Source organism: Somniosus microcephalus, chromosome 20 (genome assembly GCF_052327205.1).
Source record: "Somniosus microcephalus isolate GS21.2 chromosome 20, FLI_Smic_1.0, whole genome shotgun sequence".
NCBI lineage: Eukaryota > Metazoa > Chordata > Chondrichthyes > Squaliformes > Somniosidae > Somniosus > Somniosus microcephalus.
The window spans coordinates 53,361,540-53,387,638 of record NC_141006.1 but is presented as its reverse complement, the minus strand read 5'-3'; the positions used below and the strand labels follow the sequence as shown (position 1 = coordinate 53,387,638).

At 50.0% G+C, this 26,099-nt stretch overlaps 2 protein-coding genes across 4 annotated transcripts; both read left to right on the top strand.

Annotated features, from left to right (window-relative positions):
- The first annotated feature begins 412 nt into the window (after positions 1-412).
- gpatch3 (G patch domain containing 3) lies at positions 413-13,696 on the top strand. Its single transcript, XM_085962711.1, has 7 exons — positions 413-774; positions 2,726-3,180; positions 3,992-4,166; positions 4,304-4,363; positions 5,670-5,791; positions 6,910-7,037; positions 8,028-13,696. The coding sequence occupies exons 1-7, from the start codon at positions 438-440 to the stop codon at positions 8,239-8,241; spliced, it is 1,491 nt and encodes a 496-aa protein (XP_085818837.1). The 5' UTR covers positions 413-437; the 3' UTR covers positions 8,242-13,696.
- Positions 13,697-15,531: 1,835 nt separating this feature from the next.
- Positions 15,532-21,271, top strand: gpn2 (GPN-loop GTPase 2). Of its 3 annotated transcripts, none has more exons than XM_085962708.1 (6): positions 15,532-15,777; positions 16,639-17,095; positions 18,810-18,966; positions 19,301-19,461; positions 19,988-20,118; positions 20,761-21,271. In XM_085962708.1, exons 2-6 carry the CDS (start codon positions 16,679-16,681, stop codon positions 20,864-20,866), a joined length of 972 nt encoding a protein of 323 aa, XP_085818834.1. In that variant the 5' UTR covers positions 15,532-15,777; positions 16,639-16,678; the 3' UTR covers positions 20,867-21,271. The 3 variants fall into 3 exon arrangements, with proteins under 3 accessions (XP_085818834.1, XP_085818835.1, XP_085818836.1); XM_085962709.1 differs by having other exon boundaries at positions 15,533-15,754; XM_085962710.1 differs by having other exon boundaries at positions 15,536-15,777; positions 20,764-21,271.
- Positions 21,272-26,099: the final 4,828 nt, after the last annotated feature.

Genomic DNA, 26,099 nt, shown 5'->3' with positions numbered 1-26,099 from the left:
AATACTTCTGTAAAGCACTTTGAGACATCCGGTGGTCGTGAAAGGCAAGTGTTTCTTTCTTCTTTCTTTCATAATTTTAACCCTTTTAGTCCTGGTATAATTCTGGTGAATCTTTAACCCCTACTCTGTTTTTTGTTTTGTAGCCAGCAAGGGTGGAAGGAGGCTCTTGTGGAGCATAAGCACGCCACGACCTGATGGGCCGAATGATCTGTTGTTTTGCTGTAAATTATATGTAACGCTTCCCTATCCTGGTCACTAATACCTGCTCCGCCTGTCCTGTGCTTTGATGGAAATGAAAATGTTGGAGACTGAATTGGTGCTCAGCGGGGTCACCAGTAGTTCAATGTCACAAAGCTTCTTTCAGGACAGGGTGCCAGTATTAAAAATGGCGATTTTCATGCCAACGCATGCGCGGCCGCCAGCTGCCTGTCTGTAAGATGGCGGCCGCGGCCTGTGTTTACGCTGTTGTCGGGAACATTCCGCGCGGGCTCCGCGCCGCCGACCTCCGGGACATGTTCTCGCAGTTCACCGAGAGCGGCGGTTTCAGCTGTTTCCACTACCGGCACCGGCCCGAGCGGAGGCGGCCAGGCCCGGACTCAGGCCCAGAACCAGACCAAGGCCGCAGCCCGACCTGCTGTTGCGTGATGCGGCTTCCCGCGGACCGGGCCTCTCCCTTCCTGATGATGTATGACGGAATCCAGTGGGTGGACAGGGCCGGGGACTGGCTGCAGAGTCGCTGCTTCATCCGCATCGTCAGAGCGGGGCAGATGGCAGGTGAGGGCCGGGTTGGGGGGTGCTCCTTAGCAACAACATGGGAACAGGATTAGGCCATTCAGCCCCTCCAGCCTGTTCCTCCAATCAATTCATGGCTGATCTGTGACCTAACTCCATATACTCACCTTTGCCCCATATCCCTCAATACCTTTGGTTAACAAAAAGTTATCAATCTCAGATTTAAACTTAACAATTGATCTAGCATCAATTGCTGTTTGCGGAAGAGAACGTGTGTAGAAGTGTTTCCTAATTTCACTCCTGAAAGGTCTGGCTCTAATTTTTAGACTATGCCCCCGAGTCCTAGAATCCCCAACCAGCAGAAATAGTTTCTCTTTATCTACCCTATCTGTTCCCCTTGATAGTTTGAAAACTTCGATCAGATCACTCCTTAACCTTCTAAATTCTAGGGAATGCAACCCTAATTTGTGTAATCTCTCCTCATAACTTAACCCTTGAAGTCTGGGTATCATTCTGGTAAACCTATGCTGCACTCCCTGCAAGGCCAACATATCCTTCCTAAGGTGTGGTGCCCAGAACTGCTCACAGTACCCCAGGTGTGGTCTAACCAGGGTTTTGTTCAGCTGCAGCATAACTTCTACCCCCTTGTACTCTAGTCCTCTAGATATAAAGGCCAGCATCCCATTAACCTTTTTGATTATTTTCTGTACCTGTTCATGACATTTTACTGATCTATGTACCTGGACCCCCAAGTCTCTTTGGACATCCACTGTTTTTAGCTTTTCACCATTTAGAAAGTAGCCTGTTCTATCCTTTTTAGGTCCAAAGTGGATGACCTCACATTTGCTTACATTGAAATCCAACAACTACTTGCATTTATATAAGTGCCTTTAACGTAGTAAAACCTTCTACAGCGATTCACAGTTATATTAGACAAGAACTGGAGGAGCGCAGAGATTTCGGTGGGTTGTAGGGAGGCCATGGAGGGATTTGAAAGCAAGGATGAGAATTTTAAAATTGAGGCTCAGAACGAAGCCATTGTCCACAGTTCCTGTCCCCTCTCCTCCTTTAAGACACTCCTTAAAACTTACCTCTTTGGCCAAGCTTTTGGTTACCTGTCCCAGTATCTCCTTATGTGGCTCGGTGTCAAGTTTTGTCTGATAACACTCCTGTGAAGTGCTTTGAACGTTTTACTACTGTTGTTGGTGTGAAATCTTGGAGCTTGGTCGGCAGAACTTTAAACCCCATGTCCTGCCCATAACCAGTCGATCACTGCCCCCTGCACAGTATCTCCCGCCACTGGGATGGAATCCATGGGTTGGGAGGACGAGCCCATCCAAGTGTTTCACAGCAGCATTTGGTGGCTAAATTGGTGTGGGGTCGGCGGGTGTGTGCGCGGGGGATTGGTGGGCGGGTGTGTGCGCGGGGGATTGGTGGGTGCGTGCGCGCGCGGGGGATTGGTGGGTGCGTGCGCGCGCGGGGGATTGGTGGGTGCGTGCGCGCGCGGGGGATTGGTGGGTGCGTGCGCACGCGGGGGATTGGTGGGTGCGTGCGCACGCGGGGGATTGGTGGGTACGTGCGCGCGCGGGGGATTGGTGGGTACATGCGCACGCGGGTGATTGGTGGGTGTGTGCACGCGTGCGGGGGGTTGGGCGTGTGCGTGCGTGGGGCTGATGGGCGTGTGCACGCGTGTGTGGGATTGGTGGGCGTGTGCGGGATTGGTGGGCGTGTGCGGGATTGGTGGGTGTGCACGCGTGGGATTGGTGGGTGTGTGTACGCGTGTGCGGGGGGTTGGCAGGCGTGTGTGCGGGATTGGTGGGGGTGTGCATGCGTGGGATTGGTGGGGGTGTGCACGCGTGGGATTGCTGGGTGTGCGCACGCGTGTGCGGGATTGGTGGGGGGGGTGTGGGGGTCGGAGCGCTCGCGCGTGTTTTGATGCTATTTCTCTTTGGACAGAGGACCACGTTCATTGATGGTGCTTTTTGTTCAACAGATACTAACCTCTTCTCATACAAAACGAGAAAGGAGCTTCGTAGTCAGAGAGCTCCGAGCGAAACTTTCACGATCGAGGACCTGTCCCGCATGCCGGAGTTAAACCCCCCGACACTGATGCCCAACGGGAATGTGGGGACGCCACTGAGAGTCTTCCTGGAACTGATCCAAGCGTGCCGCCTACCTCCCCGCATCATTACCAAGCTCGGCCTGAAGTTCCCTAAGACCAGCTCCGGCAGGCGTTATGGTAACGTTCCGTTCCAGTACTGGGGCTCGGCCCCTGTGTGCAGGGAGGGAGCGGTTTATACAGCTGCAGGAGGAGAGAGCCCACAGGGAGACTCGCCCACTTCGGTGCTGCAGCTGGGAACGGAGGAGCAAGGGGCCGGACCCAGAAAGTCTCGAACGAGAAGAGACCAGGAGGAGGAAGCAGAGGGGGAGGAGTCTCATTCAGATGATGTAAGCAGCATTTTCTTGCCTCAGTGTGGGAAGAAGTCCCATGGTGAATGAGGGGCCTTGCACAGGGATGTTCCCATGGTGAATGAGGGGCCTTGCACAGGGATGTTCCCATGGTGAATGAGGGGCCTTGCACAGGGATGTTCCCATGGTGAATGAGGGGCCTTGCACAGGGATGTTCCCATGGTGAATGAGGGGCCTTGCACAGGGATGTTCCGAGAGGCAGGCCCTTGAGGGGGTTGGGGGGAGAACCGCCGCCAGCCCGGCACCAGCCTTCCCTTTAAACTGCGCAGCTGTCTCAAGGGCCCACGCAGCCAGTGAGCTGGCTTTCCAATGCAAAAAAACACATGCACGGAAGTTTGAATTGGCCATGCAGCCCCCAAAAAATTGAGGGCACGTTGTTTGGCACCCGCCCCGACACCCCTTAGGCTGAGAACCCCGTTTCCTCTGATGATCGGTGTGGCGCTGCGGGGATCAGAACAGAGGCCTCAATTGGAATGGAGCACAGATGGTGAAGAATGGTCCCCGGGACCGGCCTCCGCTCTCGGGACGGTCCCCGGGACCGGCCTCCGCTCTCGGGACGGTCCCCGGGACCGGCCTCCGCTCTCGGGACGGTCCCCGGGACCGGCCTCCGCTCTCGGGACGGTCCCCGGGACCGGCCTCCGCTCTCGGGACGGTCCCCGGGACCGGCCTCCGCTCTCGGGACGGTCCCCGGGACCGGCCTCCGCTCTCGGGACGGTCGTGTTGCTCCAGTGCGCTGTATAAATACAGCTGATGTTGTGCGGTGTGTCACTGTGCTTTGTGTGTTGCCCAGGATAACGATGCGTGTGAGGAGTGGGAGAGACACGAGGCTCTGTACGAGGATGTTACAACTCAGGAGCGGACAAAGGAGCGACTGTTTGAGGAAGAGATTGAGCTGAAGTGGGAGAAGGGAGGGTCCGGCCTCGTGTTTTACACAGATGCACAGTATTGGCAGGAGGAGAAAGGAGGTAGGAGACGGCACAGGATGGCGGGGGTTGTCAGGGTCTTCAAGGATGGGGGTCGTTGCTTTTGGGGCAGTGGTTGGCGGGGCAGGGTCTGGGGTGATGGCTGATGTCTGGGGTTGACTGTTGCTGTTTTCTTTCAGATTTTGATGAGGAGACGGCAGATGACTGGGATGTTGATATGAGTGTTTACTACGACACAGGTCAGTTTGGAGGAGGAGGTAGTTTATAAGTTTCTCATCCGTTTGATGTGCGATTGGAGTCTGGCATTTTATACTCCTGATTCCTTCTATAACCCTTTGGGAGCGCGACAGAATGGAGAAATTGTTTATTAGAAATACAGCTCGAGACTAATTGTGTTAATGAATAAACACCGAGTATAAATCTACATCTCCAGGAAAGTGTTATTAGAAATTTAATATGTGAGAAATGAGGAATCTGCAGTAAATTAAAGGGATCTCAGGACAGGATACTGTGATAACGCTGAAGGGATGGGTAGGGAAGGCGAGCCTGCGTTTCCTGCAGGGTACAGCACAGTGCGGGCTGTAGGGGCTGCGTTTCCCGCAGGGTGCGGCACAGCGTGGGCTGTAGGGGCTGCGTTTCCCGCAGGGTGCGGCACAATGCAGGCTGTAGGGGCTGCGTTTCCCGCAGGGTGCGGCACAGCGTGGGCTGTAGGGGCTGCGTTTCCCGCAGGGTGCGGCACAATGCAGGCTGTAGGGGCTGCGTTTCCCGCAGGGTGCGGCACAGCGTGGGCTGTAGGGGCTGCGTTTCACGCAGGGTGCGGGCTGTAGGGGCTGTGTTTCACGCAGGGTGCGGGCTGTAGGGGCTGTGTTTCACGCAGGGTGCGGGCTGTAGGGGCTGCGTTTCCCGCAGGGTGCGGCACAGCGCGGGCTGTAGGGGCTTCGTTTCCCGCAGGGTGCAGGCTGTAGGGGCTGCGTTTCCCGCAGGGTGCGGCACAGCGCGGGCTGTAGGGGCTGTGTTTCCCGCAGGGTGCGGCACAGCGCGGGCTGTAGGGGCTGTGTGTCCCGCAGGGTGCGGCACAGCGCGGGCTGTAGGGGCTGTGTTTCCTGCAGTGTGCAGCACAGTGGGGGCTGCGTTTCCCGCAGGGTGCAGGCTGTAGGGGCTGCGTTTCCCGCAGGGTGCGGCACAGCGCGGGCTGTAGGGGCTGTGTGTCCCGCAGGGTGCGGCACAGCGCGGGCTGTAGGGGCTGTGTTTCCTGCAGTGTGCAGCACAGTGGGGGCTGTGTTTCCTGCAATGTGCGGGCTGTCGGGCCTGCGTTTCCTGTAGTGTGACACAGCGCGGGCTGTCGGGCCTGTGTTTCCTGCCGCGTACTGCAGGGTGGGTTCCTGGTTCCTCCGGACAGGGATGGTGACTGCCGAGTTTTTGGTGGACCCTCAGACAGTGCTTACTCTGTCTGTGCCGTGGCTTTTGGAAGCTTTTGCCCTCGGTGGTTTTCTGCTGCTGTTCGTGCAGAGACTATTGTAAAGTTATTTTTTGAATCTTGCACAGATGGAGGAGATAAAGATTCCCGGGATTATGTGCAGATGAGGCTGGAGCAACGGCTGAGAGAGGGTCTTGAGAGTGTCTCCGTGCAGTCCCCACGGATTGGAGGCTTTGAACGATACACTAAGGTAAGCATGTTTCCTTCTTTATTAGATTACTCAAAACAGTACTCAATGATAACCGTTGGTTCTGTTTAAATGTGTGTGTTTAAATTAGGGCTTTTATTCAGAACCTTCCTGCAGACTTAAATAATAACTTCTGTTCACATGAATCGCTGGTTAAACAAACATTAAAAAAATGCAGCTGGTGTAACCGCTTCAAATACATTACAAACTGTATATACTTGTTCTGAGTCACTGCTACTGCAATTATACCGGATACATTTACATTTATACAGTGCTTTTCACATCCATGGGATTTCCCACAGTGCCTCATAGGAACAGGAGTAGGCCATTCAGCAAATCCAGCCTGTTCCACCTCACAGCAAATGAAGCACTTTTGCAGTAACAGTCAATTGCACACAACAAGGTCCCACAGGCAGCAGATATGATAAATGGCCCGCTAGTTTGTTGCAGTGATGTAGGTTGAAGAATGAATATTGGCCATGACACTCTGAGAACTCCCTGCTTATCTTCGGAAAAATGCCGTGGGATCTTTTATGTCCGCCTGAACAGACAGGGACAGGCTTGATTGACTGCCCCTCCGGCGGTGCAGCGCTCCCTCAGTCCTGCCCCTCCGGCGGTGCAGCGCTCCCTCAGTCCTGCCCCTCCGGCGGTGCAGCGCTCCCTCAGTCCTGCCCCTCCGGCGGTGCAGCGCTCCCTCAGTCCTGCCCCTCCGGCGGTGCAGCGCTCCCTCAGTCCTGCCCCTCCGGCGGTGCAGCGCTCCCTCAGTCCTGCCCCTCCGGCGGTGCAGCGCTCCCTCAGTCCTGCTCTGCAGTATCAGCCTCGATAATGGGCTCTGTCCCTCGTACATAAGTTCAAACACAGATTTGTCTTCAAACTGCTGAACTAAGATAATTGGAGCATTGATTTGGGAGGGCCTAAGGTGTGTCTGGGGTCTGTGTTGCAGCACTGACTAATTCTCCAGATCATTCAGCCCCCTGCCACAGACACCTGCCCAGTTACAGTTGCGTCTTGTGCTGCGATGGAACGGGACATGGTGGCTGGGTCTGACAAGCTCCTCTCGGCTCAGTCACCTTCCTTTTTTTATCATGTGGATCAATTTGTGTTTTCGGGTTCTTACCCAGGGAATCGGCAGGAAGGTGATGGAAAAGCAGGGATGGCAGGATGGGCAAGGCCTCGGATCCAGCAACTCCGGGCTGGCTGATGCACTGGACAATGATGGCCAGAACCCCAAGTGTAAACGAGGATTCGGGTAGGTGATGCAAGCGGCTCCTCACGTCGGGGCACTGTGTGGTGGGGGTGGAAGCCCAGAGCAGTCTGAGGGGAGGTATCTCTTAGTGACTGGGTTACAAAGAGTCTTCCACAAGTGAGAGTATCATCACCGCACAGAAGTCCCAGTCAGCCACGGACCGTCCCCGTGTGCACAGTCAGCCACGGACCGTCCCCGTGTGCACAGTCAGCCACGGACCGTCCCCGTGTGCACAGTCAGCCACGGACCGTCCCCGTGTGCACAGTCAGCCACGGACCGTCCCCGTGTGCACAGTCAGCCACGGACCGTCCCCGTGTGCACAGTCAGCCACGGACCGTCCCTGTGTTCCTGTATGTACAGGAGAAGCAGTGTTGAACAGCTGTTGAGAATTTTTCTTTGACTCACTGTATTGAATGTGAAACTTGGAACTGTGCTTTCCTGGAGCCCTTGTTGTTGCTCTTAAACTAGTGGACTGAGATAAAAATGATTTTCTAGTTCACAAGTCTGTGCGCTGGGAAATTTATGTCCCTTACTGGGTGAAATTCCGCTGAGTGCTATGTTTGGTGTTGTGCTTCTTGCTTTTATTATAATAGCACATTCAGTTAACAAAATAACGAGCCCAGTGTCCTTCCTGCCTCCCCCAGAGGCATCAGGAAAGGCCTATGGAAGAAAGATCTTGCATTTATATAGCACCTTTCACAACCTCAGTGCAGCACTGACGTGTCGAGACTGGATTTTGTGCTCAAGTCTCTGGAGTGAGACTTGAACCCCCACAACCTCCTGACTCGGAGGTGAGAGTGCTACCCATTGAGACAAGCTGACACCCAATGTGCTGGGACAGAGCTTCAGTTCCTCACCCAGATGCTACCATGGTATCGCCTGAATCTCACTCGCATTAGTATAAACAGAAGAGCTTTGCGCCAGTTGTGATTTAATTAGAATTGTCCTCGCTGACGTTCTTTTGCTGCTGTGTGACTCTCTGACTCTGTGCAGGTATCATGGAGAAAGAATCCGGAACTTTCAGCCAATGAAGAAACCACATCAACAAACCAAGCACCTGATTTCAACCATGTACGACCAGCCTGAGGAGATGGACCAGGGCGACACTCTGCTCCGGAGACAGCCGGTGATCAGCATGAAGTACAGAGAGGATATGAAGTTTGTTAGAGGGGCAGAGCTCAAGAGACCACACTCTGTAGCCCTGTAGTGACAATCTGCGGCTGCTGGTACATCCTGGGCGGAAGCTGCTATTTTTGTGAAATGCAATGTTAGGTTCTTGGTACCTGTTGGTTTTTGATGGTTTGATAATGCAGTGAGGGGTAAGGTTCAGTTAGGAGCAGGAACTCTGGTCAAGATCCTCCCTCCCTACACAGAGCACTGCTCGAATAATACTCTAGGCAAACTTTTTCCACATCCTTACCAGCCTTACACGCCCGTATGCGGTCACCTCGCACGTGCCTCGTTTATAGGCTGAATAGCCCAAGTATCTCCAGTCGTTCCTCATCGCTCAGCCCGTGACACCGGAGATCAGCTCCTCCCGGCACTGTCTCCAGTATTTGAATGTCTCCCTTGTGTCTTTTCAGCTGGAACCAGTACCGAGAAGCGGTCTGATCTCAGCCTTGTACAATTTGATCACCGCTTCCTCTGACTTGTACCCTACCGTCGTGGTCTGTGTAGTTCAATGTCCCACGGGCGTTGTTGGTTTCTGCTCTGCATTGATTCAGATCAGATTAGATTTATTTGCCATATGTAACAAGTACATTGGAATGCTTGTTCCCCGTAGGGATGCGTCAGCTATACATACAGCGCCGCGTTCAGAGTCAATAAAATGGCTTCCCGTGGCAGTGGGAGCACGATGTCCCTCAGCCGCTCCGTCCTCCTCTTCACCGCGGCCTCCCCCTCACTGTTGCCGGCTCCACGTGTGGTGGCCTGCTTCTCCCGCTCTGGCCACCATGCCCGGCTCCCCTCCTCCCATCCGGACTGCGAGTTACCCGAAATGGAGCTGCCGGCCGACGTGCTGCAGCTTGCTGGTTGGTTGGTCATTGGTTGGACATGCTGAGTTTACAAAGCTCCTCAGCTTCATCCTGAGCTTATTCACTGCCATTCATGAATTCCATGTGTCACTTATATTTCCTTCCCATCTGCAGAACATCACCCTTGTCTGCATTAAATTCCAGCTCCCTTTGGAATCATCATAGAATGATACAGCAACGAAGGAGGCCATTTGGCCCATTGTGCCTGTGCCAGCTCTTTGGTAGAGCTATCCAATTAATCCCACTCCCCTGCTCTTTCACCATAGCCCTGTAATTTTTTTCCCTTCAAGTATTTATCCAATTCTCTTTCGAAAGTTACTATTGAATCTGCTTCCACCACCCTTTCAGGCAGTGCATTCCAGATCACAACAACTCGCTGTGTTTAAAAAAAAAAAAAAAAAAGTTTCCTCATTGTTATGCCCACTTGCATATTTTGTTTAGCTCATTTTGCAATTTCTGATCTGCCTCCTCCAATAGCTTTTTGGGGGAAGAGAGGTCCAGATTTCCACTACCCTTTGTGTGAAGAAGTGCTTCCTGACATCGCCCCTGAAAAGCCTAGCCCTAATTTTAAGGTTATGCCCCCTTGTTCTGGAATTCCACTAAAGGAAATAGTTTCTCTCTATCTACAAAGGGTCCCAGACCTGAAACGTTAACTCCGTTTCTCTCTCCACGGATGCTGCCTGGCCCGCTGAGTGTTTCCAGTACTTTCTGTTTTTGTTTGATTCCAGCGTCCGCAGTGTTTTGCTGCTATTCTCTCTATCTACCCCATCAACTCCTTTGATCATCTTAAACATCGCAACTAGATCATTTAATCTTCTATACTCAAGGGAATACAAGCCTAGTCTGTGGACAATGTCCTCATAATTTAAGCCTTTTAGCCCCGGTACCAATCTGGTGAATCTGCGGTGCCCCCCCTCCAAGGCCAGTATATCTTTCCTGAGGTGTACCCAGAACTGAATACAGTACTCCAGATGGGGTCTAACCAGAGCTCATACAGCTGTAACATAATTCCACCCCTTTGTATGCAGTCCTTTTGAGATAAAGGCTATCATTCCATTAGCCTTTTAAATTGTTTTTGTACCTGTCCACTAGCTTTTTGTGATTTCTGTACTTGGAGCCCTTAATCTCTCTGCTCATCCACAGTTTCTAGCTATCCGCCATTTAGAAATTACTCTGATCTATCTTTCTTAGGTCCAAAGTGGATGACCTTGCACTTCTCCACATTGAACTCCATCTACCACAGTTTTGCCCACTCACTTAATCTATCAATGTACCTTTGCAACTTTCTGCTCCCATCTACGCTATTTACTGTGCCACCTAACTTGGTGTTGTCAGCAAACTTAGATATATGGCTCTCTATTCCTTCACCCAAGTCATTTATAAATATAGTGAAAAGCTGTGGCCCCAGTCCAGATCCCTAGGGGACAGCACTAGTCACATCCTGATAATTGAGTACAATGGATGGAATACCCATTATCCCTATTCTAACTCCTACCTCCTAACCAATCCCCTATCCAAGCCAATGGGTTGCCTCCAATTCCATGTGCTGTTCACAGAATCACAGAAACCCCACAGTGCAGATAGAGGCCATTTCGGCCCATCGAGCCTGCACCGACACATATCCCACCCGATCCCCATAACCCCTATACCAACACATATCCCACCCTATCCCCGTAACCCCACGTATTTAATCCCCCTAACACTAAGGGTCAATTTATCATAGCCAATCAACCTAACTTGCACATCTTTGTATAGAGTTATACAGCACAGAAAGAGGCCCTTCGGCCCATCGTGTCTGCGCGGCCATCAAGCCCTATCTATTCTAATCCCATTTTCCAGCACTTGGTCCCTAGCCTTGTATGCTATGGCATGTCAAGTGCTCATCTAAATGCTTCTTGAATGTTGTGAGGGTTCCTGCCTCTACCACCCTTTCAGGCAGTGAGTTCCAGATTCCAACCACCCTCTGGGTGAAAAAGTTTTTCCTCAAATCCCCTCTAAACCTACTGCCCCTTACCTTGAAACTATGCCCCCTGGTTATTGCCCCCTCTACTAAGGGGAAAAGTTCCTTTCTATCTATGCCCCTCATAATTTTGTACACCTCAATCAGGTCTCCCCTCAGCCTTCTCTACTCTAAGGAAAACAACCCCAGCCTGTCCAATCTCTCCATAGCTGAAACGCTCCAGCCCAGGTAACATCCTGGTGAATCTCCTCGGCACCCTCTCCAATGCAATCACATCCTTCCTATAGTGTGGCAACCAGAACTGCACACAGTATTCCAGCTGTGGCCTAACTAGCGTTTTGTACAGCTCCATCATAACCTCCCTGCTCTTATATTCTATGCCTCGGCTAATGAAGGCAAGTATCCCATATGCCATTTTAACCACCTTATCTACCTGTCCTGCTGCCTTCAGGGATCTATTTTTTGTTAAGAGTCTCTTATGTGGAACCTTGTCAAATGCCTTCTGGAAGTCCATATAAATAACATCTTTAGACACTCCCTTATCTACCACGTTACCTCCTCAAAAAATACAACTCGGTTCGTTAGGCATGACTTACCCTCTACAAATCCATGCTGGCTCTCTGATTAGTTCATGTTTGTCCAAGTGCTCAGTCCCTCTGTCCCTTATAACAGATTCTAGTAACTTCCCCACAACAGATGTTAGACTAATAGACCTATAATTTCCTAGTTTATCTTTCCCACCCTTCTTAAGTTTTCTACATTTCAGTTTCTTATCCATTCCCAGGGTTTAGCCTGAATCCTTACAGCTCTGAGTTTAACTAATATATGTTCAATCATTGCACCCACACCTCCACCCTCGACTTGCAGCCCACCTGACCTAAGAACTCCTAACTTTAAGGAACACTAAAGAGGAAATTCTCCACAATGTTTCTGTCGCTGGGGGCGGATCCAGGAAATTGTCCACCCCCAACCCGTGATTTAAAATTAATCAATGGAAAGTCATGGGCTGGCGGTGAACAATTTCCTGGATGCTTCCCTGGCGGGTGTGGAAAATCTCCCTAAAATCCCAAACCTGCCCCTACCTCCCCTGAAAACAAACCAAGCAGTGTGGTTAATATGTCGCAGACTCTCAATCCTGCTTTTCAGCAGATAACAATCCATTTAAAGGTGTTGTGACCCCCAACCAAATCTCCTGAGTCTGTTTCATGTGCCCACTATGCAGTGGCATAAGGTTGTTTTCTGATCTCTAACCTTGATCAAGGATCATGCATGTTGACCCTATCATCCAACCCTAGGTTCGCCATATGGTTAAATATCTTGTTTACTTCAGATTGATCCTACACCTTGTTCTACATCATGGGAAGAAACCCCAGAACTGAGTCCAGTCACAATGTGACAGAGAGAGTACTGTAATTAGAAACGGTTATTTTTTTGTATAACTAACAATTCTATGTATATTCAGATTGTTTAATTTCAGGAAAAATATTTTTGTACAGGAAATAAAATATTTTCTTATTTAAATGCAATGTTTAATTAACCTTGATAGGAGCAGCAGAATCCCTTGCTGTCAAATGTTCAATGGAAGGTTGCAGGTTTCCCTTCAGTCTGGGATTTGCAAACTCTTTTACTGATTATTGTCACTCCTCACATTTCCCTATGGATGTTGACAGATGTTGTCCCCAATTACTGCACAGAATGAACCTCGAGCACGTATGCAGTGTTCAGCCGGGTTTTGCACTCGCCCACAAGCGGTCACTGTTCCGCAACACACCTCCCAGTAGGATTCTCAGAAAATCCTAACTCTCATTTTTTGAAATTAAGTAAACCTCACCACTCCAACCCCACTTCCTATTTCCAACCCCTTGCAATTCTGTAAGTGGAGTGATAGGAATGTTCAAATAGAGCGACTTAATACATTCCCATCTCCAAAAGAGCATTTTCAACCAGTCATTAAAAAAAATAAACCTTCAACCTCAACGTACTATTTAGGAAAATAAAATCTGCACTTTAGCAGTTTACTTAATATAACTTTGGTGACAACTACTCAATAAATACATCCAATAATAACAGAAAATTCTGGAAATACTCAGCAAGTCAGGCAGCATCTGTGGAGAGAGAAACAGTTAATGTTTTAGGTTGATGACCTTTCATCAGAACTACTGTAACTGTATGTAACTGGTACTGACAGAAACCATCAACTTACCTTCTGTCTCAAGTTCATGTGTAACCTCCAGCTCTAACCTCTGATCAATTTGGTTCGGACAGTCTGCAGTCTCAATTGATGGGCACAGCTTCCAATCCTAGTCTGGGCGGGGGTGAAATTTTTGTTCTTGTGAGGTGTTAATAAGTTGACACGTTGTTTGAAATGTGACTCATCTTAAATGTAAGGATTGGGCTGCACAGTCGGAACATCCTGCTGACGTTTGGGGTCTAGGCTCATTGGGACGATGATGCTGTCTAAGGAACCTGCTCCAACATGGGCAACTGTCTAGGGTAGCAGGGTAAGGGGAGTAACCTGGAGAAGACAAAGGTCTAACTTACTCTTGAGTTAATAAAGTGCTGACGAGGTCCCGTGATAAACTTTAATTCAGAAATGGGTCCACAGATCCCTGAAGGTAGCAGGACAGGTAGATAAGGTGGTTAAGAAAGCATACGGGATACTTGCCTTTATTAGCCGAGGCACAGAATGTAAGAGCAAGGAGGTTATGCTTGAACTGCATAAAACACTAGTTAGGCCACAGATAGAATACTGCATGCAGTTCTGGTCACCACATTACAGGAAGGACGAAGTCCAACACCGCCTTCAGTGTGCCAGTGCAGCCTTTGGTCACCTGAGGAAGAGAGTGTTTGAAGACCAGGACCTCAAACCTGGCACTAAGCTCATGGTCTACTGAGCAGCAGTGATACCCCCCCCTGCTGTATGCCTCAGAGACATGGACCATGTAGCAGGCACCTCAAAGCACTGGAGAGGTACCACCAACGCTGCCTCCACAAGATCCTGCAAATCCATTGGCAGGATAGGTGCACCAACGTCAATGTTCTTGCTCAGGCCAGCATCGAAGCTTTGACCACGCTCGATCAGCTCTGATGGGTCACATTGTCCGCATGACCAATACGAGACTCCCAAAAAAAACACACTACATCGGAGCTCCGGCACGGCAAGAAAGCCCCAGGTGGGCAGAGGAAACGCTTCAAGGACACCCTTAAAACCTCCTTGAAAAAGTGTAACATCCCCACCGACACCTGGGAATCCCTGGCCCAAGACCGCACAAAGTGGGGGAGAAGCATCCGGGAAGGCGCCGAACACCTCGAGTCTCTTTGCTGGGAGCAAGCGGAAGCCAAGCACAGGCAGCGCAAGGAGCGCGTGTCAACCCAAGCACCCCACCCACCCACCCCTTCAATCACCGTCTGCCCCACCTGTGACCTAGACTGTAGGTCCCGCATTGGACTCATCAGTCACCTACGAACTCATTTTTAATGTGGAAGCAAGTCATCCTTGGTTCCGAGGGACTGCCAAAGAAGAAGACAGGAAGGACGTGATTGCACTAGAGAGGTGCAGAGGAGATTTACGAGGATGTTACATAGAAACATAGAAACTAGGAGCAGGAGTAGGCCATTCGGCCCCTCGAGCCTGCTCCGCCATTCAACGAGATCATGGCTGATCATCCAAACCCTAGCATCCCGGTCCCTACACCGACTGCTATCCCACCCAAGCCCTATCCCTGTAACCCCACATGTTGCCTGGGCTGGGGAATTTTAGCTATGAGGAAAGATTGGATAGGCTGGGGTTGTTTTCTTTGGAACAGAGGAGACTGAGGGGAGACCTAATTGAGGTGTATAAAATTATGAGGGGCCTAGATAGAGTGCATAGGAAGGACCTATTTTCCTTAGTAGAACGGTCATTAACCAGGGGGCATAGATTTAAAGTAATTGGTTGGCGGTTTAGAGGGGATTTGAGGAGAACATTTTTCACCCAGAGGGTGGTGGGGGTCTGGAACTCACTGCCTGAAAGGGTGGGAGAGGCAGGAACCCTCATCACATTAAAAAAGTACTTGGATATTCACTTGAAGTGCATTAACCTACAAGGCTATGGACCAAGTGCTGGAAAGTGGGATTAGGGTGGATAGTTTTGTCGGCCAGCATGAACAAGATGGCTCGAATGGCTTCCTCCTGTGCTGTAAATTTCTATGATTCTATGAAATGTAAACCTGCTCCATCACTGCTCACATGAATCATAGAACTGACAGAACAGAACATGGGAATTGCTGGATGAAAAAAGACCACGGTCCATCTAGTTCGCCTTCTACCATCCTGGTAGTCGCATGATATAATATGATAATTGGTTAATCATAGCATTCAATCTCTTATCAATTAGTCAACAACAGACCCAGTGACACGAGAAAAACTCCAGTGGTGCAAAGCTTTGGGAACCATAGGTCCAAAGTCACATTTTTCTTCCCAAGCATGCTCATTTACCACATGTCCTTTCTGGCGGCAGCGCCTGCTCCCATCCCACGACATGCACAGGGCCCGAGTGCCTGCATTTTGCCCAACTCGCCGGGCTGGGGTATTGCCGGGCTCTTCAACAATGGGAGGCGGTAATCCCAGGGAACGACGCCGCACAGCGCATGCTCGGGGAGCGGGCGCTGCGCATGCTCAGTAGTACCGGTGCCGGCTGACGCCGCTCCGTCAGGCGGGAGAGCGGGGACTCGGCTCAGCGCTACCGGGTGCGTGGCTTTAACATTCTGCGGTAGGAACGGTTGTCTGGGAAAAGCGGGCAGCAGTGCGGCGGGGGGTACGCAGAGTAAACCCAGGCCCGGGGGCACGCAGAGTAAACCGGGGCCCGCAGAGTAAACTCAGGCCCGGGACCCGCAGAGTAAACTCAGGCATAGAGACCAGGCGGACAGACAGACAGACAGAAGAGCCGCTTTATATATATAGATAGACTAGCTGGGGGAGCCCGGCGGTGCCGAGGCTTTCTCGAGGGCATGTTGTTGTTGGAAGAGAGAGAGGGAGCGACTGGGGGGAAGAGAGAGAGGGAAGGAGAGAGAGAGAGAGGGTATGAGAGAGAGGGAAGGACATCCGCCGGTGGAACCCGCCCTCTGGTGACAGTCAGGCCGTTATAGAGTTGCGAGGCGGGGTTGGGTGCTGAGTCCATTCACGGTGCTGCTGCTCTGCCTGCTTTGTGGAGAAAGTCTTCAGTCTTGCTGGAGAAAAGCAGCTTCATAGAATTTTAGAATGGTACGGCGCTGAAGGAGGCCATTCGGCCCATTGTGGCTGTGCCAGCTCTTTGAACAATCTATCCAATTAGTCCCTGCTCTTACCCAAAGCCCTGCAAATTTTACCGCCATCAAGTATTTATCCAATTCCCTTTTGAAAGTTACTATTGAATCTGCTTATTCCAGATCAGAACAACTCGCAGGGTAAAAAAATTCTCATCTCCACCCCCCCCCCCCCCCCCCGTTCAAAATATCAAATTGCCACGGTGGGATTTGAGCTCACAATCTCTGCATTATTAGTCCAGTAACATGGCCACTGCACTACCGTACCCCACTGTCTACACTACACACCCTGGCGGGATGTTTTCTGATGGTCTCTCTCTCTATTCCAGGCTTGTGGAACTGCGATGAGCCCCTAGTGATCCGGTTAGGATGTCAGAAGAGCCCAGGCCTCCCACTGTGATCTTTGGCCAGGTGGTTATTGGGCCACCTGGCTCGGGGAAGACCACCTACTGTGCGGGGATGCAAGAGTTTCTCTCAAAGCTGGGCCGCAAGGTGGCGGTGGTGAACCTTGACCCTGCCAATGACCTCCTTCCGTACCAGTGTTGTGTGGACATTGCTGAGCTGGTGAAAGTTGATGATGTTATGGATGGTCTCGGACTGGGTCCAAATGGAGGGCTAATTTACTGCATGGAATACCTGGAGATAAACCTGGATTGGCTGCAGGGCAAGATGGAACAGTTCAAGGACTGTTACTTCCTGTTTGACTGCCCTGGTCAGGTGGAGCTGTATACCCACAACTGTTCCGTGAGGAACATCCTTGCGCAATTAGCCAAGTGGAATTTCAGGGTGAGTTCAAACTCGAGCACTTTGATGATTGAGGCACAGGCAAACAATGTTGGAAATACTCAGCAGTTCAGTCAGAATCTGTAGAGAGAACACCCAATGTCTCAGGTGTGACTCTGAAAGTTATACCTGAAGGGTTACCTTGTTTTTCCTGCTCACAGATGCTGACTAATGGCACTATTTTCCCCCTCGTTTTATTCGTTCTCAGCTAGCCCGGTGCGACACTGAGCCATGTAGACCAGAGGCGGCGGCTTTAGTTCCTGCTCTGTGCTGAGTTAGTGACTCAGTCAGGTTTGTGGTAGAGGTGCTACAGTCGGTCACCTGGGCTCTTGGTTAGAGAGGGGGAAATGTGGCCAGGGCTGCTGCCCTGATCTCTTCCAGTGAGCCCCGGGGAAATGTGCGTGCACAGGTCACTGAGGGCAGGGCTCAGCTGTGATACCGAACCCGCCAACCTTCATTGTCGAAACTCGTACACCGTGAGCGGTCACTCATAGAAGATAGGAGCAGGAGTCGGCCATTCGGCCCCTCGAGCCTGCTCCGCCATTCAATGAGATCATGGCTGATCATCCAAACTCAGTACCCTGTCCCTGCCTTCTCCCCATATCCCTTGATCCCTTTAGCCTTAAGAAATATATCTAACTCCTTCTTGAATATATTTAATGAATTGGCCTCAACTGCCTTCTGTGGTAGAGAATTCCACAGGTTCACCACTCTCTGGGTGAAAAAATTCCTCCTCATCCCTGTCCTCATTGGCTTACCCCTTATCCTTAGACTGTGACCCCTGGTTCTGGACTCCCCCGCCATCGGGAACATCCTTCCTGCATCTAGTCTGTCTAGTCCTGTTATAATTTTATAAGTTTCAATGAGATCCCCTCTCATTCTTCTAAACTCCAGCGAGTATAAGCCCAATCTCTCCTCATACGTCATTTCTGCCATCCCAGGTATCAGTCCGGTGAATCTTCGCTGCACTCCCTCCATGGCAAGAACATCCTCAGATAAGGCGACCAAAACCGCACACAATACTCAAGGTGTGGTCTCACCAAGGCCCTGTACAACTGTAGCAAGACATCCTTGTTCCTGTACTCGAATCCTCTCGCTGCACCTGCATGCTTACCTTCAGTGACTGGTGCACAAGGACACCCAGGTCTCGTTGCACTTCCCCTTCTCCCAATCTATTGCCATTCAGATAATAATCTGCCTTCCTGTTTTTGCCACCAAAGTGGATAACCTCGCATTTATCCACGTTATACTGCATCTGCCATGCATCTGCACTCGGGTGAGGAACGCAGGGGAATGTGGCACCACAGCACAAGGTTAGCTCAGGAGAGGATGGGAGTACTGCATGAATAAAGGAAGGTCTCTGACCTTTCCCTGGCGTCCTGCCTGGCCAGAACATAACTGGGGACTATATGGAGTTTAAATTTTTTAGCTGATTTTAAATTAATTATAACAAAAGTTAAACCAACTGTTAATATGAAGTTTTACTTTTAGTAAAATAAAAACCGACAGCCGTTGGTGTTTCTCACATTTCAGCAAATAAAAGGATTCTGTGAAAAGGTTTGGTCCGCATGGCAGAGCATATATGTAAGCGATGGCTACATACTTTCAACTGTAGACACAGTAACCAGCAGGGCCCATAGGACAGGAACACACGCTGAGCCCAGTAAGGACACAGTATGCTGACCACACGTTAATCGGCTGTCTGTCTTCTTGTTAGCTTACGGCTGTGCACCTGGTGGATTCTCACTACTGCACCGATCCGGCAAAGTTCATCTCCATTCTCTGCACGTCCCTGACCACCATGCTGCATGTGGAGCTGCCTCACGTCAACATCCTCTCCAAAATGGATCTCATCGAACAGTTTGAGAAACTGGGTAAGGCTATATGGGGGTACATGCAACAAAGTAGGGAGGGGCTGGGTGCTCCCCGGGCCTGTGGGGAGGGGCTCTGGGGGTGTCTGGGCTTCACATTAAACCATAAACAAACTGGCTCTAATGTTAGAAAGTCGAAGAGCAAAGTTCAGTCTTTAATTTCTGATCATTTCAGCTGGAAATCTTTTGCTTTCTGTTAATTCACTGTTTGTATTGAAGCGATTCATTGCAAATGCAGCCAGTGCTTCGCATCGAGAAGATTAAATCACAGGAGCACTGGGCTGTCAGCAAGTGTGGGCCTGCACTTGGGCTGAAGTCTGTGTTCGTTCTTTTTAAGCGTTTAACCTAGATTATTACACCGAGGTGTTGGATCTGTCTTACCTGTTGGATCACTTGGCCAAAGATCCTTTCTTCAAAAACTTTCGACGATTAAACAAGAAGCTGGTGGAAGTGATTGAAGATTACAGTCTGGTCTCCTTTATCCCTCTTAATGTGCAGGTGAGTGGCCGCTCACTAACCGACATTCCAGCAGCATCAATAGGCTAGTTAGTGTTTGAGAACATTACAAAACCGTGAGGACACAGTATTGCACTCACTGGGATTACAGGGTACAGACTAAGTGTGAGGGGACTATTGGGGTTCACAGTGTGACAATGTTCTGGGATATGTGTTAGGGTGAAAGAGGATTGGGGTTAGGTGTTATGATCATGAGGAGTTCCAAGTCATGGGTTTTGAGGGGATTATGGACTCGCATTGGGATATGAGGAACATTCAGAGTAAACATGGACGAGTATGAGGGGATTATGCTGTACAAGGTGTTATGAGAAACACCGATTTTTGAGATGGGTGTAGCGGGTAGTTGAGTGTGTGGGGTGTATACAAGAGGTGAATGAGTTTCCGGGTCCATGCAGAGTGTGTTTCAGTTTGGGGTGCATCCAGGTATGTATTTGAGTTTGGGGGTTCAGGGGTACACACTGAGGGTGTTTGATAAGAGTTTGAAGGGTGTACGTGATCTCTCCTGCAGGATAAAGAGACCATGAAGCATGTAATGAAGGCAGTCGATAAAGCAAATGGATACAGTTTTGGGAACTCGGAGCAGAGAACTCTGGAGGCCATGATGTCTGCAGCAGTGGGGGCAGATTTCCAGTTCACACAGTATCCTTTACACAGACTGTTTCATCAGCAGCATCGTAGTGTGTTAGGCCAGTGATTACAGGTCTCAATATCGAGTTCAACAATTTCAGATCATAACCTCGGCCCCCATTTCATTTTTACTTATATTTTTCCACTCCTTTCCTCCCCCCCCCCCCCCCCCTTTCCTTTTGTTTCTCTCTCACACCTGGCAGCTATCTTTTGCCCTGCCAGTACACTTTACACCTAATCCCAGCCTATTACCATCTCGTCTAGCTTCTAATCTCTTTTACTTCTTTTGGTTCTTTTATTCTTTTGTCCGATCGCAGCCCTGCCTTCGATCCAGTTCCTTTTCTCTCCAGTTTTGAAGAAGGGTCAGACCCGAAGCGTCAACTCAAATTTCTCTCCACGGATGTTGCCTGACCTGCTGAGTTTTTCCAGCATTTTCTGTTGTTATTACAGAGCTAAACTGGGACAAGCTGCTGCTCACACCCAAGGTATTCCACCTCTCTCGCTCTCTCCCCACTCCACCTCACTCGCGCTCTCTCTCTGGATCTTGCCTCTGTTACGTTACCCACTGGAGCAGCAACAAGACTTCATTATTGTTAATTGTAAATGTATTAATATTTTTGCTGATTATCCTGAGTGTGCTTCCTTAGCAATGAGCAGGTCCATGGATGCCCAGGAGAAGTACGTGAATTCGATTGAGGAGAATGTGGAGGAGCAGGTGATGCAGCTCTCCCACTCAAATGCAGACTTTGATACAACGTGAATCCTCCCACCGAGTATCTGTGGGTGCTGGCCTCACCTACTGGGAGAGACTCAGTGACAGAGATGGCATCTCCCAGCATGCTTGCCGGTTCCAGGTGTGGCAGTGCATTCTGGGTGTTGTAGTTTTCCATATTTGCCGCAGTTGTGCTACAGATCCGCCTGCCGACCAGCTGATGACCGCCTGCCGACCAGCTGATGACCGCCTGCCGACCAGCTGATGACCGCCTGCCGACCAGCTGATGACCGCCTGCCGACCAGCTGATGACCACCTTTAGCCAATCTCGTTAATCGACTCCTTGCATCACTTGGAGAGAGAATGTTTGAAAAATTATTAGTTTCCAGGAATTTGATCCTTTTATTATTCCTTTATTTTTTTAAACATGCCCAATAAAGATGTTTAACTTCAGTACATCCTCCTCTAGACCAGCACTAGGGCAGCCTGGTTAGAAACTGCTCAGAACTACAGAACCAGGCATGTCAGACTTGCACTTGCTGATCAGCGACTGTTCGGGCCTCTTGTATCCTGCAGCATCGGTCCTGCTGAGAAACCTAAAGAGAGGCCACTCGGTCCATCTTGGCTCCTCCTGTCGCACAGATTCCCCATCGCCACATCCAGTTGCTAATGATGCTGTCACTGCCCAGAAAGCCATTCCATGCCGAATTCCTGCAATCACTCCTTTTACCACTCTGACCCCGTGTCCCTCTGACCTACTGGGAGGTCATGTTACAGCCGCTTCCATACAGTTTACTATCGGAAGAACTCCAAAGGTCACCTGATTTCAAAGCTGAACAGTCCGGGATTGTCCAGCTTCCACTGATTGTGGGATCATTTTGTGGCTCTTTTCTCTACTCCCTCTGTGTCCCCCTTGCGTCTCGGGGACCAGAGCAGGATGCAGTGCTCCAGGTTTATACCCTGAACCTACATTGGACTCCACTGGGCCCTGTACCCCACCCTCACCCTCCCGCAAGGAGGCAGTGGAAGTGGAGACTGATGGAGCTGAGCGGAGGCACAAGACAGGTCACCTCCTGTTTTTTTTTGGGGGGGGGGGGGGGTCTTGCCGGGAAGAGACATGCTAGCAGAGCATCCTGTGTGGCCTCACCCAAGATGTGTAGCAAATGGCTGGGTTAGTGGTGGAGTCCACTGCCCAGTAGTGTGCCAATATCCAAGCCTGAGACTGAAAGGAGTGGACCTGGAGGGAGCACAGCAAGAGCGAACAGTTAAAAGGTGCGGCAGCAACTCAACAGAGGCAGTTTTTGAAAAAGTGACGTCAGAGTAAAAAAAGTGACGTTGGCACAAGGGAAGGAGCTGATTGGTGAGGAGCTACTGAATGTATTTTGTTAAGTTTTAAGTTTCTTTCTGATGGGTTAGTTCTTATTCTATTAAATAGAAGCATGGCAGGGCAGCTCAGTCCTGTGGAGTGCACATCCTGTGCCATGTGGGAAGTCCTGGACACTTCGCGTAGCCTGGACGACCACATGTGCAGGAAGTGTCACCAGCTACTGCAACTCGAGCTCCGGGTTTTGAAACTTGAGTAGCGGCTGGAGTCACTGTGGTGCATCCGCGAGGCTGAGCGTTACGTGGATAGCACATTTCTAGAGGTGGTCACCCCGCAGCTTAAGAGTATGCAGGCAGAGAGGGAATGGGTGACCGCCAGACAGAAGAGGAGGACCAGGCAGGTTGTGGAGGAGTCCCCGGAGTGCATTGGGCTCTCCAACCAGTATTCTGTTCTGAGTACTGGTGAGGGCGATGGTTCCTCTGGGGAATGCAGCCAGAGCCAAGTCCACGGCACCACGGGTGGTTCAGCTGCACGGGAAGAAGAAAAAGAGTGGAAGAGCAATAGTGGTAGGGGATTCAATAGTTAGGGGAGCAGACAGGCGTTTCTGTGGCCATAGACGTGACTCCAGGATGGTATATTGCCTCCCTGGTGTTGGGGTCAAGGATGTCACTGAGCGGCTGCAGGACACTCTGAGGGGGGAGGGTGAACAGCCAGAGGTCGTTGTCCGTATCGGTACCAACGACATAGGCAGAAAGAGGGATGAGGTCCTGCAGGCAGAGTTTAGGGAGCTAGGAGAGAAATTGAAAAGCAGGACCTCAAAGGTAGTAATCTCCGGATTACTCCCAGTGCCACGTGCTAGTGAGTACAGGAATAGGAGGATAGAACAGATGAATGCGTGGCTGGAGAGATGGTGTAGGAGGGAGGGCTTTAGATTCCTGAGGTATTGGGACTGTTTCTGGGGCAGGTGGGAACCTGTACAAGCCGGACGGGTTACACCTCAACAGAGCCAGGACCAGCATTCTCGCAGGGAGGTTTGTTAGTGCTGTTGGGGAAAGTTTAAACTAGCTTGGCAGGGGGATGGGCACCAGCATATAGGAGTAGAAAAGAGGAATAAGGTGCAAAAAAGAGTAAGTGTGTTGGATAGTACTAGAGGCGGTAGTAGTACCATATTAGATAGAAGCAGACTAAGAAAGACTACAAAAAATTCAAAAATGGGTTTAGAATGCATGTACGTAAATGCACAGTGTGAATAAGGTTGGTGAGCTACAAGCACAATTGGCCGTGTGACAACGGAAACGTGGCTTACAAACAGTGAGGACTGGGCACTTAATATTCAAGGGTACAAGGTGTTGAGAAAAGATCGGGAAGGAAAAAAGGGAGGTGGGGTGGCAGTGTTGATTAAGGAAGACGTAGTGTTGGAAAGGGAGGATGTTCTTGAGGGAACAAGGATAGAATCCATTTGGTTAGAGTTGAGGAAAAAGGGTATGATCACGCTATTGGGGATATTCTATAGGCCTCCAAATAGTATGGGAGGCAGAGGAGCAAATCTGCAGGGAAATCGCAGAGATATGCAAGAGCTATAGAGTGGGGATATTGGGGGACTTTAATTACCCAAATATCGATTGGGATAATGCTCGGGTAAAGGGAAAGGAGGGGGAGGAATTTCTGAAATGTATTCAGGAGAATTTCCCTGATCAATATGTTCTTGGCCCAACTAGGAAGGAGGCATTGCTGGGGAATGAAGTGGGCCAGGTCGACCAAGTGTCTGTGGGAGAACACTTGGTACTCGTACCCAAGATTTAGATTAGCAATGGAGAGGAGCAAGGAACAATCTAGAGTGGAACTTCTAAACTGGAATAGGGCTAACTTCAATGGGATGTGAAAGGATCTAGCCAGGGTAAAATGGAACCAAAGACTGACAGGAAAAGCTGTAACAGAACAATGGGTGACCTTTAAGGAGGAGATGTTCCAAGTACAGGCTAGGTACATTCCAACAAGAGGGAAGGGTAATGGAACCAAAGCAAGGGCTCCTTGGATGATGAAGGAGATAGAGAAGATGAAACAAAAAAAGAGGGTGTATGATGCATGTCAGGTGAATTCTTCAAGGGAGAACCAGACCAAATACAATAAGTTGAGAGGGTATGTGAAGATGAAAATAAGACTGGCAAAGAGAGAATATGAGAGTAGAATGGCGGTTAACATAAAAGGGAACCCAAAAATCTTCTACTGTCATGTAAATAGTAAGAAGCGGGGTGGGGCCTATTGGAGACATCTTTTAAATTAGTTGAAATTACAATAAATTAAATATTTTAAACAAAAATGTTATTTTTGGAAAAAAATAATTAAAGTTTTTTACGGGGCTAAAAATAAACTTACCTTTTTTAAAGTATATTTAAATGATAAATGAGTGAAAATGTTTTTTTTTACTTTTTTCAACTCTTATCCTGGTAAAAGCGTAAGAATTCTAAGGGTTTTCTGCAGGCGGAGGGTCTCCAGAAAGCGGAACTATCCGCCCCAGAGGCCCTTCTCCAGGGCAGGCGTCCGATCTGTCGAGCATTCTTGACAGATCGGAAATACCGGTTTTCAGCGCATGCTCCGTGCATGCCTGAAACCGGCATTTCTGATGTCCCTACGGGTGTGTACACAGCGCATACTCACCCGTAGGTATCGGAATATCCAGCCCAATACCTCCCAACACGTCATGAATTCACGCACAAGCAGCTGTGCCTGTCATCATAAATGAGCTGCACATTTAGAGAATGGAAGCCCTTGCGGTTCACATAAATACAGGGGTTTATACTTGGGCCACACGTTACCACAAGGGGGAATCAATAGCCCCACAACCCCAGGGAATGCAGCAATTCTGACAATTGTGATGACTCCGTTCTGTGAGACCACTGTCAAATTGTGTAAATGATACTGCCCTGGTGATGTGTGAACAGCAAGTTGGATGATCTGGCAAAAGTCCCCTATGGATCTGGCTTCCTAGAATGAGCCTGTGGCATAAAAGTGGAGAGCTGTGGTCACTTTCTGTGCCAAAGCCAAGGCTTCTGTGCGGTGGGCCTTGGCTGCAGGACTGAACAGAGCTCCTCCAAATCTGAAGCACAGCTTCCTGGCATAGCTCATGGGAAAGGACTCCGGTGGTGCGCCTGGGTCTATAGATCCCGTTGGATGGATAGTGAGGGATGGCCTGGCTCTACTCTGGTGTTGCCTGATGAATCTGGCTTCCCTCACAGCCTCCTGCTGTTCCTCTTCCTCCAGCTTGTCGATGATGTAAAGTGGGAAGCCCATTGTGCAACCCTCAGATCCCAGCTCAGTAATTCTCTTGAAATAGACTACTTTCCCAAGATAGTGCAGAATGTGAGGGAGGAGAGGGCTTCCAGAGTATAAGAGTGAAAAACTTTTCAATACCTGCAGAAAGTCCCAAGAAAAGGCCACAAGCCATCTCAGTGAATGGTGTCCCTTCAACCAAGTACTTCCGCCTTGATGAGCGGATCCTGGAAAACAGCGCCCGTAAGGGATCAAGGGATGCGGGGAGAAGGCAAGGACAGGGTACTGAATTTGGATGATCGGCCATGATCTCATTGAATGGCGGAGCAGGCTCGAGGGGCCGAATGGCCTACTCCTGCTCCTATCTTCTATGTTTCTATGTAAAACTTTGGTGCATATTCCCAAGGGTGGATGGAAAAGTTGAAATCCCGCCCTAACTCCGTTATGTGGTGGGTGCTTCTTCAACGGAACTTATACTGGGGGGAGCCCGTCTTGCAGAAACCCAGCCCATTCACAATTGCCAACTTATACCCTCCCCCAACCCAGGACTTTTGGGGCCAATAAGCCAAGCCCAAGAAGCCATGTCCTTCAGACTGTGGCCAAATTCTCACGACAAAGTGTGGGTAGAGGAAGAGTTGTTACTGAAGGCACTGAGGTCTATGTTCCCAGAACCTTCTGTGGAACCAC

Bases quoted from the DNA above. Each gene is read 5' to 3' on its own strand.
- gpatch3 (XM_085962711.1), top strand. From the start codon at position 438: ATGGCGGCCGCGGCCTGTGTTTACGCTGTTGTCGGGAACATTCCGCGC. The intron at 775-2,725 runs GTGAGGGCCGGG...TTTGTTCAACAG, and splicing joins CAGAGCGGGGCAGATGGCAG to ATACTAACCTCTTCTCATAC. The intron at 7,038-8,027 runs GTAGGTGATGCA...GACTCTGTGCAG, and splicing joins AAGTGTAAACGAGGATTCGG to GTATCATGGAGAAAGAATCC.
- gpn2 (XM_085962708.1), top strand. From the start codon at position 16,679: ATGTCAGAAGAGCCCAGGCCTCCCACTGTGATCTTTGGCCAGGTGGTT. The intron at 18,967-19,300 runs GTAAGGCTATAT...GTTCTTTTTAAG, and splicing joins CGAACAGTTTGAGAAACTGG to CGTTTAACCTAGATTATTAC. The intron at 20,119-20,760 runs GTATCCTTTACA...CTTAGCAATGAG, and splicing joins GCAGATTTCCAGTTCACACA to CAGGTCCATGGATGCCCAGG.